Source organism: Pararge aegeria, chromosome 26 (assembly GCF_905163445.1).
Source record: "Pararge aegeria chromosome 26, ilParAegt1.1, whole genome shotgun sequence".
NCBI lineage: Eukaryota > Metazoa > Arthropoda > Insecta > Lepidoptera > Nymphalidae > Pararge > Pararge aegeria.
Window position 1 is genome coordinate 5,956,378 of NC_053205.1, and position 13,848 is coordinate 5,970,225.

The 13,848-nt window shown below is 34.1% G+C and overlaps 1 protein-coding gene across 1 annotated transcript; it reads left to right on the plus strand.

Annotated features, from left to right (window-relative positions):
• Positions 1–8,011: 8,011 nt before the first annotated feature.
• On the plus strand, positions 8,012–13,346 carry LOC120635109. Its single transcript, XM_039906029.1, has one exon. It carries the CDS (start codon positions 8,796–8,798, stop codon positions 13,266–13,268), a length of 4,473 nt encoding a protein of 1,490 aa, XP_039761963.1. The 5' UTR covers positions 8,012–8,795; the 3' UTR covers positions 13,269–13,346.
• The last annotated feature ends 502 nt before the right edge of the window (positions 13,347–13,848 follow it).

Here is a 13,848-nt window from a genome sequence, read left to right on the forward strand (position 1 = left end):
GAATTTTTTAATGACAAGGTTGCTTGGAAGCATCCGGCTCCGCTTTCAGCTCTCACAAGATAGAAAAATGAATGTTAAAATACAAAATGTAAATTGTTGATGTTGGAAAAGAGCAACTGCTGAGTTTCTTGCCGGCTTCTTCTCGGTAGAATCTGCCTTCCGAACCGGTGGTAGAATCACTACAAACAGACAGACTTGACGTTTCAAAAATGCTTATATTAGGCCTACTTGAAATAAATGAATTTTGAATTTGAATTTGAATTTGAATTTGATTGTTGATATCGACAGTTATAATTTATATCGATAAAAATATCGATTTTAGTATCGATATCGACATCGATATCTTAAGCAATATTAAAATCGATATCGATATCGATATTAAAATTTGGATATCGATATCGATATCGATATTAAAATCGATATCTTAAGCAATAAAAAAACCGATATCGATAAAAATAATAACTATCGATATCGACATGGATGTCTTTATCTATATCGATATTAAAATTGATGTCTTTATCGATATCGATATTAAAATCGATATCTATATCAATATCGATATAAATAATAACTATCGATATCGATATAGATATCGATTATAGTATCAATATCGATATAAATAATCACTATCGATATCGACATCGATATCTTTATCGATATCGATATAAATAATAACTATCGAGGTCGATATCGATACTAAAATCGATATCAATATCGAAATCGATATCGATATCGATAGTTATCATTTATATCGATATCGATATAGATATCGATTTAAATAGCGATATTAAAATCGATATGTTATCGATATAGATATCGATTTAAATATCGATATCGATATTGATATCAATTTTAATATCGATATCGACATCGATGGTAATTATTTATATCGATATCGATAAAGACATCAATTTTAATATCGATATCGATAAAGACATCAATTTAAATATCGATATCGATAAAGACATCCAGGGCGATATCGATAGTTATTATTTATATCGATATCGATTTTAATATTGCTTAAGATATCGATTTTAATATCGATATCGATATCGGTAGTTATCATTTATATCGATATCGATATAGATATCGATTATAGTATCGATATCGATATAAATAATCACTATCGATGTCGATATCGATACTAAAATCGATATTTTTATCGATATAAAATATAACTGTCGATATCAATATCAATATCGATATTAAAATCGATATCTATATCAATATTGATATAAATAATAACTATCGATATCGACATCGATATCTTTATCGATATCGATATGAATAATAACTGTCAATATCAATATCAATATAAATAATAACTATCGATATCGATATAAATAATACCTATATCGATATGGATTTTAATATCGATATCGATATAGATATCGATTATAGTATCGATATCGATATCGATATCGATAGTTATCATTTATATCGATATCGATATTGATATCGATTTAAATATCGATATTAAAATCGATATCTTTATCGATATTAAAATTTGGATATCGATATTAAAATCGATATTTTTATCGATTTTAGTATCACTATCGATGTCGATATCGATACTAAAATCGATATTTTTATCGATATAAAATATAACTGTCGATATCAATATCAATATCGATATTAAAATCGATATCTATATCAATATCGATATAAATAATAACTATCGATATCGACATCGATATCTTTATCGATATCGATATGAATAATAACTGTCGATATCAATATCAATATCGATATTAAAATTTGGATATCGATATCGATATTATAATCGATGTCTTTATCGATATCGATATAAATAATACCTATATCGATATGGATTTTAATATCGATATCGATATAGATATCGATTATAGTATCGATATCGATATAAATAATCACTATCGATATCGACATCGATATCTTTATCGATATCGATATAATTAAAATTTGGATATCGACATCGATATCTTTATCGATATCGATATAAATAATAACTATCGATATCGATATCGATATAAATAATAACTATCGATATCGATATCGATATAAATAATCACTATCGATATCGATATAGATATTAAAATCGATATATTTATCGATATAAAAATTTGGATAACGATATTGATAAAGATATCGATATTAAAATCGATATTATAATCGATATCTATATCGATATAAATGATAACTACCGATATCGATATCGATAATAAAATCGATATCTATATCGATATCGATATAAATAATAACTATCGATATCAATATCAATATCGATATCGATATCGATATTAAAATTTGGATATCGATATCGATATCGATATTAAAATCGATATCTTAAGTATTATTAAATTCGATATCGATATAAATAATAACTATCGATATCGACATGGATGTCTTTTTCGATATCGATATTAAAATTGATGTCTTTATCGATATCGATATTAAAATCGATATCGATATCGATTGTTATTATTTAAATCGATATCGATAAAAATATCGATTTTAATATCGATATCCAAATTTTAATATCGATAAAGATATCGATTTTAATATCGATATTTAAATCGATATCTATATCGATATCGATATAAATGATAACTATCGATATCGATATCGATATCGATACTATAATCGATATCTATATCGATATCGATATTAAAATCCATATCGATATAGGTATTATTTATATCGATATCGATAGTTATTATTTATATTGATATTGATATTGACAGTTATTATTCATATCGATATCGATAAAGATATCGATGTCGATATTTTTTAATTAAATTAAAATTTGGATATCGATATTAAAATCGATATTTTTATCGATATCGATTTAAATAATAACAATCGATATCGATATCGATATTAAAATCGATATTTTTATATCGATATCGATACTATAATCGATATCAATATCAATATCGATATTAAAGTATATTAGATAGATAGTTATTATTTATATCGATATCGATATCGATAGTTATTATTTATATCGATATCGATATCGATAGTTATTATTTATATCGATATCGATAAAGATATCGATGTCGATATCTAAATTTTAATTATATCGATATCGATAAAGATATCGATGTCGATATCGATAGTGATTATTTATATCGATATCGATACTATAATCGATATCTATATAGATATAAATGATAACTACCGATATCGACATCGATATCTTTATCGATATAAATAATAACTATCGATATCGATATCGAATTTAATATTGCTTAAGATATCGATTTTAATATCGATATCGATATCGATATCCAAATTTTAATATCGATATCGATATCGATATTGATATTGATATCGATAGTTATTATTTATATCGATATCGATATAGATATCGATTTTATTATCGATATCGATATCGGTAGTTATCATTTATATCTATATAGATATCGATTATAGTATCGATATCGATATAAATAATCACTATCGATATCGACATCGATATCTTTATCGATATCGATATAATTAAAATTTAGATATCGACATCGATATCTTTATCGATATCGATATAAATAATAACTATCGATATCGATATCGATATAAATAATAACTATCTATCTAATATACTTTAATATCGATATTGATATTGATATCGATTATAGTATCGATATCGATATAAAAATATCGATTTTAATATCGATATCGATATCGATTGTTATTATTTAAATCGATATCGATAAAAATATCGATTTTAATATCGATATCCAAATTTTAATATCAATATCGATATCGATATTGAAATTTGGATATCGATATCGATATTGATATCGATATCGATTTTAATATCGATATCGATATTGATATCGATTTTAGTATCGATATCGACATCGATAGTTATTATTTATATCGATAAAGATATCGATGTCGATATCGATAGTGATTATTTATATCGATATTGATACTATAATCGATATCTATATCGATATCGATAGTTATTATTTATATCGATATTGATATAGATATCGATTTTAATATCGATATCGATATCGATATCCAAATTTTTTATATCGATATCGATAAAGATATCGATGTCGATATCGATAGTGATTATTTATATCGATATCGATATCGATATCGATAGTTATCATTTATATCGATATCGATATAGATATCGATTTAAATATCGATATTAAAATCGATATGTTATCGATATAGATATCGATTTAAATATCGATATCGATATTGATATCAATTTTAATATCGATATCGACATCGATGGTAATTATTTATATCGATATCGATAAAGACATCAATTTTAATATCGATATCGATAAAGACATCAATTTAAATATCGATATCGATAAAGACATCCAGGGCGATATCGATAGTTATTATTTATATCGATATCGATTTTAATATTGCTTAAGATATCGATTTTAATATCGTTATCGATATCGGTAGTTATCATTTATATCGATATCGATATAGATATCGATTATAGTATCGATATCGATATAAATAATCACTATCGATGTCGATATCGATACTTAAATCGATATTTCTATCGATATAAAATATAACTACCGATATCGATATCGATAATAAAATCGATATCTATATCGATATCGATATAAATAATAACTATCGATATCAATATCAATATCGATATCGATATCGATATTAAAATTTGGATATCGATATCGATATCGATATTAAAATCGATATCTTAAGCAATATTAAATTCGATATCGATATCGATAGTTATTATTTATATCGATAAAGATATCGATGTCGATATCGATAGTGATTATTTATATCGATATTGATACTATAATCGATATCTATATCGATATCGATATTAAAATCCATATCGATATAGGTATTATTTATATCGATATCGATAAAGACATCGATTTTAATATCGATATCGATATCGATATCCAAATTTTAATATCGATATTGATATTGATATGGACAGTTATTATTTATATCGATATCGATAAAGATATCGATGTCGATATCGATAGTTATTATTTATATCTATATCGATAGTTAATATCTATATCGATATCGTCATCATGTCAATATCGATAGTTAATATCTTTATCGATATCGATATAAATAATAACTATCGATATCGATATCGATATAAATAATAACTATCTATCTAATATACTTTAATATCGATATTGATATCCATATCCAAATTTTAATATCAATATCGATATCGATATCGATATTGAAATTTGGATATCGATATCGATATTAAAATCGATATCTATATCAATATCGATATAAATAATAACTATCGATATCGATATCGATATAAATAATAACTATCGATATCGAAATCGATATAAATAATAACTATCGATATCGATATCGATATAAATAATAACTATCGATATTGACATGGATGTCTTTATCGATATCGATATTAAAATTGATGTCTTAATCGATATCGATATTAAAATTTATGTCTTTATCGATATCGATATAAATAATTACTATCGATATCGATATTAAAATTGATATCTATATCGATATCGATATAAATAATCACTATCGATGTCGATATCGATACTTAAATCGATGTCGATATCGATACTTAAATCGATATCAATATCGATAGTGAAGAGCTATTTGACAAACTTGAAAGACTTCAGAATTTGTGCATTCGCTTTATCTTCGGATTGCGCAAATTCGATCACGTTTCTGATTTTCGTCGTCAATTAAAGTGGCTGCCAATTCGTTTTCGCCGGAATGTGCATATTTTAACTGTCCTTTACAACATCCTATATAATTCCTCTTCTCCTGGATATTTGTGTGAGCGTATAAAGCTATGTCTTCCGCCTCCGCCCTTGCGGTCTTGCGTGTCAAAAAATCCTCTTGATGTCCCTTCATATAATACTATGTTCTTCCAGAAATCTTTCTCCGTCCACGCTACACACCTTTGGAACTTACTACCAGAACATTTTAGACACTGCCGATCGGTGCACTCTTTTAAACACAATGTAAAGGAGCATTATCTATCGTTGTCATAGTATATTTATCACTGTTTACTTATTATAGATATATATTTATATTTATATTAATATTATATAAATATTACTATATTATTTTTATGTATTTTGTATATATAGTATATTCAAATGTTATTGTATTAGTATGTAGAATTTTGTTATTATTTAGATACATTAAATATACTTAGTAGTTATGAATTAAATCTTCTTACTCACATGACACATCCTGGGGTAGCTGGAAGAGATCTCTTATAGAGATAAGCTTTCCTTTGTACACTTCATGTATCTTATGTTCACAATCACAATTTATGGTACATAAATAATAAAATAAATAAATAAAAAACGACATTTTGCCTTGTAGAAAGAATCGCCTAAGACTGAGGGATGTTCCTTCAGTGGCATTGTCACGACAAAACGTCCGTCTTTCTTGCGTGTAGTGTTTTCTAAGAAGCTCTGCTCACATGCACGTTCTTCGGGAGATAAAGAGTGCTAAGCTGCTACGCTGTCTAGTTTCCAGAAGCGAGTCTTAAGTCTGGATTGGCTTTCTCATTTATAAAGTTACAAAAGAGAGACGAAGACGGTGCTTTAAGACGGGCAACATACCCAGACACCAACCAACCCAATTTCGTTTCATATAATTTAGGTTGATTTTTACCTAAATCTATGGAATTACTACATAAGACTGACCAAAAGACTTCAGCGCCTACTAAGATGTCTATGACTGCAGGAACGTTAAAGGAGGGGTCAGCAAGGCTTATTCCAATTGGAAGTGGAATGTTACTAACTTCAAAATAAGAAGACGGTAATGCTTGAGTTATTTGTGGCAAAATAAAACAGTCTATAGTTAAACTGTAATTATTATAGTACGAATTCATTATGAGGCTGCAAGACTGTGTAATATGAGAAGTATTATTGTTTACACCTGTCACCGTGGAGTTGGCACTACGTCGTGTCAAACCCAGCTTACCGCAGAGTGATTGTGTAATAAAGTTGCTCGTACTGCCATTGTCAAGCAATATACGGCAGGGCTGATCATCACCTCTGCTATCGACTACTTTCACGAGCGCTGTGGAAAGCAAAATTTGCGAAGAGGTAGCAACCTGTATTTGGTTTTTTGAGTTAGCGAAATTATTGATACTGCTAACTGATGGTATGACAGGTTCAGGGGTTGTCTTCGACTCATGTAGGTGCAGGAGTGTATTGTGCTTCTTTTTACAGTATTTGCAGCTAGCCAGAGGACATTTTTCCGGAAAATGCCCGGGCCGTAAAAAATTCCGGCAAACCTGAGAGTCGGTAGCCTTCTGAATGCGACTTTCTATAGGTAGGGCCCTAAATGATTCACAGTTAAAAAGATAATGCTGCTGATTGCAAATAGGGCTCGAGTATGGTTTTTTATTACTTTTTAACAGATTTTTGTTGTTATATTTGTTATTTTGTAAATGTTTATTTTCCGTAGCTATAAGTAACTTTGTATTAGATTTAGATGATGCTGATGTTTGCATTGTAGTTTTACTTTCTTTTAAAGTTTCTTATAAGTCTGCCCTGCTGCTCAGAAAACTAATAAAAATTTCTAACGAAGGAGGATCAGACATAGTATTTCTATGCTCTTCCCATTTTCGATGAGTCACACCGTCAAGTTTTGCGGCTATCATATGGATTATAAGTGTATCCCAATGCTGAGTGGGCTGACCTAATGTAAGCAAAGCGCGCAAGTTTTTATTAGTTATGTCTATGACACGGCGTATGGACTGGTATGATTCGCTTTGCACTTGCTCGATGTTGAATATAGCATTCACATGGTTGTTCACAAGAAGGCGTTTATTATCATACCTAGAACACAATAAAGCCCAAGCTGACTCATAATTTTCAGCTTTAAAATCTAATTTATCTATGACTAAGGAAGCACTACCTTTTAAAGAGGCGCGAAGATAATGTAATTTATTTATGCTGTCAATATCGTTTCTCGAATGGATTAAAGAAATAAATGTTTCCCTATACTCGAGCCAGTGTTGATAGTTACCATGTGTCGGCGCGCTTTACAACCATAGTGTAACGTCAAGTACGCATATAATTAATGTCAATGTCAGTGAACTTTGCGTCATCTGTCAATGTAACTTGTTACACAAAAATATGCAATATCATTCACTTCTTCAAATAAAACCTTCGCTGAGGTCACGTTTTTTATTAACTCAAACCTGCATCAAGAACTAGGGTCTGCCTATCGGGCCCTATGGTGTGTCCAATCTAAGGATTGAACATATTTTGGCGACCGTGACAGGACTCTTCAACAGAAGAGAGAGTGCCATCAGCGAAGAAGAGACGCAGCGCTTATCGTCGCCCGGCCAATACAAGATCGCGGCAGCCATCCACGTGTCGGACGATTCAAGATAAGTGCCCGTACATCACACCCATACAACACAATCACTTTCACCTTCATCCAATCATCCATCCATTTCATTCATCCATCTATATCCATAATCATCCAAGGATCATACACTATTTTTATAGTACTCCACTACGCATGTTTCACATCACTCATTTAAATTTGCATATCACTCATTACATTTATACATTAATCACACTCTTACGTTACCATAATTTTATAGCTCATACAACATAATTAGTACACGCGCGCAATTTAGGACAGTAAATTTGTGACTGGAGACCGATTCGCCGATGCAACGCGAGCGCATCGTTGACTCATTAGTTCGTTGCATTGCACGGGCGTAAGCAAAATTGTTATCGCGATTCTTTGTTTTAAAATTACTCAACCACCGTCACATTTTTAGTTTTTGGTAATTCCTGCAATTTAAGATGTCTAACCTTAAAGAATTGATTATAAAACGTAGTAGCGTGAAGGGGCGCGTGACTAAGTTTAAAAACTACATCTCAAAATTCAGCAAATCATCCAGTTTAGACTCTTTACAGATAGGTGAATTAAAGATAAAAATAAACAAATTCGAATGTTTATCTAGCGAATTCAGTGAGTTGCAAGGTCAGATCGAGACGTTAAACGCTGACGAGCTAGAAGACGAACTCGATATTCGGGAAGAGCTCGAGAATGAAATAGATTCTGCCATGTCACTCGCACAAGACATACTAACTCGGTTCTCGAAAAACTTTAACTTTGAAGATGCTCACAGCAGCTCCACGCATCAAGGGTGCGGCGGAAATTCTCAGGGATTAGGTTTTAAACTCCCTTTAATCCAGGTTCCTCGTTTTGATGGTTCGGCATCCCGTTGGATGCAATTCAAAGAAATGTTTTCCTCTCTTATTAATGAAAATTCAAACATATTACCAATATACAAGTTTCATTATTTAGTTTCTTATTTAGAGGGAGATGCCGCGCGTGTCGTAAGCAACCTTGAAGTTTGCGCCTTAAATTATAACAAGGCCTGGAGTTTATTATGCGAGCGATATGACAACAAAAGGCAATTAATTAATAGCCACCTCAACGCCTTATTCAGCATCGAACCACTGACTCGCGAATCAGAACAAGCATTGCGTTCTTTAATTGATGGTGTTAGCAAAAATTTACGCGCTTTGTCCAGTTTAGGGCAACCCACCGATCAGTGGGACACGTTAATTATTTACATGGCTAGCTCAAAATTAGATAATCAAACCAGTATGAAATGGGAGGAGCATCGCAACACCTTAAGTGACATACCTACCTTAGAACAATTTCATAAATTTTTAAAGGATCGCGCTGATGTGTTGGAATCATTTAATCAACATAAAATTCAAAACAAGCGTATCACTTCATCTCATGGAGTATCTGGCCCCAGTAGCAATAATAATTACACTAGGAATTCTAAGCAAAACAAGGTGTTTTCCTATGTTACGCAACCGAGCTCTAATAACAACACTAATAGGTATCGCACTCGCTGTATAGTTTGTAAGGGTAATCATTTTATTTACACTTGCCCTTCCTTTTTGGCCAAATCCCCTGAACTTAGGATAGCTGAAGCGCAAAGACTTCAACTTTGCATGAACTGTCTCCGATCAACCCATAAAACCCGGGACTGCTTAGGTGGAACCTGCAGGGAGTGCGGGAAACTCCATGCCACGATTCTTCACAGGCCTACAAATCAAGAACCTGCTACACCTGCACAGGGTTCGAGCGACACAGTCGCAGCTCAGACCGCCGTCGAGGAAATAAGCGTGAATATTTCTAGACAGCCAATTTCTCACGTTATACTATCCACAGTTAGCATACGGGTTACGAATCCTAAGAACTCAAAATCTGAGATTATCCGAACACTTCTCGACAGCGGAAGCCAGTCCAGCTTCTTGACACAACGAGTTAAGGAGAGGTTAAATTTAGAGGCGATACCTACAGATATCAATATTATAGGTATAGGTAATAACACAAATAATTACGTCACTGAAAGATGTTTTGTTCAAGTCAGTTCATTACACAGTGACTACAATACAAATTTATCGTGTTTTATTATGCCCGAGTTGACCGGCAACATACCAAAGGCTTACATAGATCGTAAACAAATAGATATACCAAATCATATCCAGCTAGCTGATCCCAATTTTTATATCTCTGGACCAGTCGATGCTATTATCGGCGCTGACCTATTTTGGGAGGTCATAGGGAACAATATTCAATCTTTAGGCAAAAATAGCCCATTCATTTATAATTCAAAATTCGGTTGGGTTATTTCAGGTCCAATTTCATTAAATAATAAAATCAAACATACACATTGCAATTTCGTATCAAGTAATTCATTAGATGATCATTTAGAAAAACAAATATCAAAATTTTGGGAAATAGAAGAGATGCCCAAGCGGTCTCTATTGAGTGACAGCGAGAGGGCATGTGAGCAGCATTTTCAGACTCATATCACTCGCCTCGAGTCAGGTAGATTTAGTGTCAGGCTACCTCTGAAGGATTCACCCTCAGTTTTAGGAGACTCATTCAGTCAGGCAAAGAAAAGATTCTTGAATCTTGAAAGGCGGTTTCGCAAACAACCCCATTTAAAACAGGCCTACGCTGCCTGTATAAATGAATATATAGACCTAGGTCATTGCTCAGAACTTTCTAGCTTCACACCACGATCAGGCTACTTCCTGTGTCATCACCCTATTTTCAAAAAAATACAAGAAAATACAGACATATTATATTCAATGCAAATTCCGCGATACGTAATCAGCAAAGATAATGTTACAATCGAACTTCATTCGTTCAGCGACGCATCTATGTTCGGATACGGGACATGTATCTATGTAAAAACGATCGACGCGTACGGTAGGTCGAGCGTTCAATTATTGTGCGCTAAGTCGAGGGTAGCGCCTAGCGGCAAGCCGATGACGATTCCCCGCCTCGAATTATCGGCGGCGCTCCTCGCCGCTAAGCTCTGCGCGTCCTGCCTTACGTCTATACGTGCACGTATAGCCAATTGCGTGCACTGGTGCGATTCAAGTGTTGTATTCGGCTGGATTAAAACCAGTCCGACCAAACTAAAAATGTTTGTCGCGAACAGAGTTGCAGAAATATGTGAAAACACACAGAGTTCATCTTGGCGTTACGTACCTACAAATTTAAACCCGGCAGATCTTATATCTAGGGGCATAGACGCCAATCGTCTACGAGACTCCACGCTTTGGTGGAACGGTCCTGAGTTCCTACTCCAGGAGCAACATCATTGGCCTACTTTAAATTCGAATATAGTACAAGAGCTACCGGAATTAAAAGTGCACTCAAGCATTATTGAACCGAATTTAATTATATTTGAAAATCATTCAAATTTTACAAAATTAAGTCGTTGCTTTTCGTACGTATTAAGATGCATACACAACTGCACACATCCGAATTCAAGGCGTACTGGTAATTTAACTACTATAGAATTAGATGAATCATTCGCAAGGCTTGTTATATTTAGTCAGCTGTGTTCCTTTCAAAGAGAATATACTTGCCTGGCAAATAAATCAACAATAAATACAAAGAGCAAGCTCTTATCACTTTCGCCATTTCTCGACGAAAATAAAGTCATGCGTGTAGGCGGACGGCTCGATTCATCTACATACAGCTACGAAAAGAGACACCCGATTGTATTAGACGGGAAACATCACTTTACCAAATTATTATTTCGCCGCGAGCACTTGCGCCTATTGCATGCCGGACCTCAGGCATTACTTTATTCGGTCAGAGAAACAGTCTGGCCACTGGGGGGAAGATGCCTGGCAAGACGCACGGTCCGCGAATGCGTACTATGCAGGCGACATCAAGGTCGAACTTCAAAGTTCGACCTTGATGTCCCCATGATGGGAAATTTACCATCACAGCGGGTGATGCCTGCCTTTCCATTTCATATTGTCGGTATCGACTTCGCGGGTCCGTTTCAGATGCTGACTAGAAAGGGTCGAGGTGCAAAAACGATTAAATGCTATTTGTGTTTGTTTATTTGCTTCCGTTACAAATGCGTCCACTTAGAAGCCGTAACTGACCTTTCCAAGGATGCACTAATTTTAACCATGCGTCGCATGATATCCAGACGCGGGAAACCAGCCCAGATTTTCAGTGACAATGGTCGAAACCTGGTTGCCGCAGCTAGGGAAATTACAGAATTTTTGAAAACAAATCCCGTCATATCTGACTTCGCAGCTGACAACCAAATTAAATTTTCTTTTTTACCGGCGTACGCCCCTCACTTCGCAGGCTTATGGGAAGCAGGTATAAAATCTGCCAAGCACCATATAAAGAGATACATAGGAAATAACAAATTAACATTTGAAGAACTGAGTACACTCTTTGCGCAAGTGGAGGCTATCTTAAATAGTCGTCCCTTGTATCCCATGTCTTCCTCTCCTAACGATATGCTCCCTCTATCCCCAGGGCACTTCTTGATCGGCCGGCCGCTGACAAGTTTGCCATCGCCGCAGATCGAAGACAGCACCAGCACCAGCAGTCTTGACCGCTACGCGAGAATCGAGAGCATAAGGCAGCAGTTTTGGCGTCGGTGGCAAAGGGAATATATCAGCGAGCTCCAGCAGCGCACCAAATGGCGCACTAATAAGGACAAACTACACGTCGGAGACCTCGTCATTCTACAAGACGACAACCTCGCTCCACTTCACTGGCGTATGGGCAGAGTGGTAGGATTATTTCCTGGTCCTGATGGCATTTCAAGAGTGGCGGAAATAAAAACCACTAGAGGAGTTGTCAGAAGAGCTTTGACTCGGATTTGCCGAAAGAAGACTTTCGGAAACTTCATCTTAAACACCCTCGGTGTTTCAGAAGGGGGAATCATGTCGGCGCGCTTTACAACCATAGTGTAACGTCAAGTACGCATATAATTAATGTCAATGTCAGTGAACTTTGCGTCATCTGTCAATGTAACTTGTCACACAAAAATATGCAATAAAAAAATAAAACAAAAAAAATCACTTTCGTCACTTCTTCAAATAAAACCTTCGCTGAGGTCACGTTTTTTATTAACTCAAACCTGCATCAAGAACTAGGGTCTGCCTATCGGGCCCTATGGTGTGTCCAATCTAAGGATTGAACACCATGAAAGACTGGTAACTCAATTTTAGGCAATCTTACGCAACTCGATTTAAACCCACTTGCCTGAAAATCCTCGTTACTCATTACGGAGCTGTCTCGAAGTTCGGGAGCCTGCTCGGGACGCCGCGTACCGAGCAGACTGCGCGCTGTGGCCACCAGCCTGTGATACTAGTCTTCGAATTGCGCGCGCTCTCCGGTCTCCTCGTCGAGGTCCTCCGAGAGCATCTCGATCTCACTCTGAAGTTTATCAAAGTCAGCATATAAGATTTAGAATTTATTAAAACGACTTTCTAAGTCTAGTAGTTGCAAATTGCTAGCTGTGCCGACACTTTGAAAAACCTTTATATAGTT

Coding starts and splice junctions, on each gene's coding strand:
- LOC120635109 (XM_039906029.1), top strand. CDS start 8,796: ATGTCTAACCTTAAAGAATTGATTATAAAACGTAGTAGCGTGAAGGGG.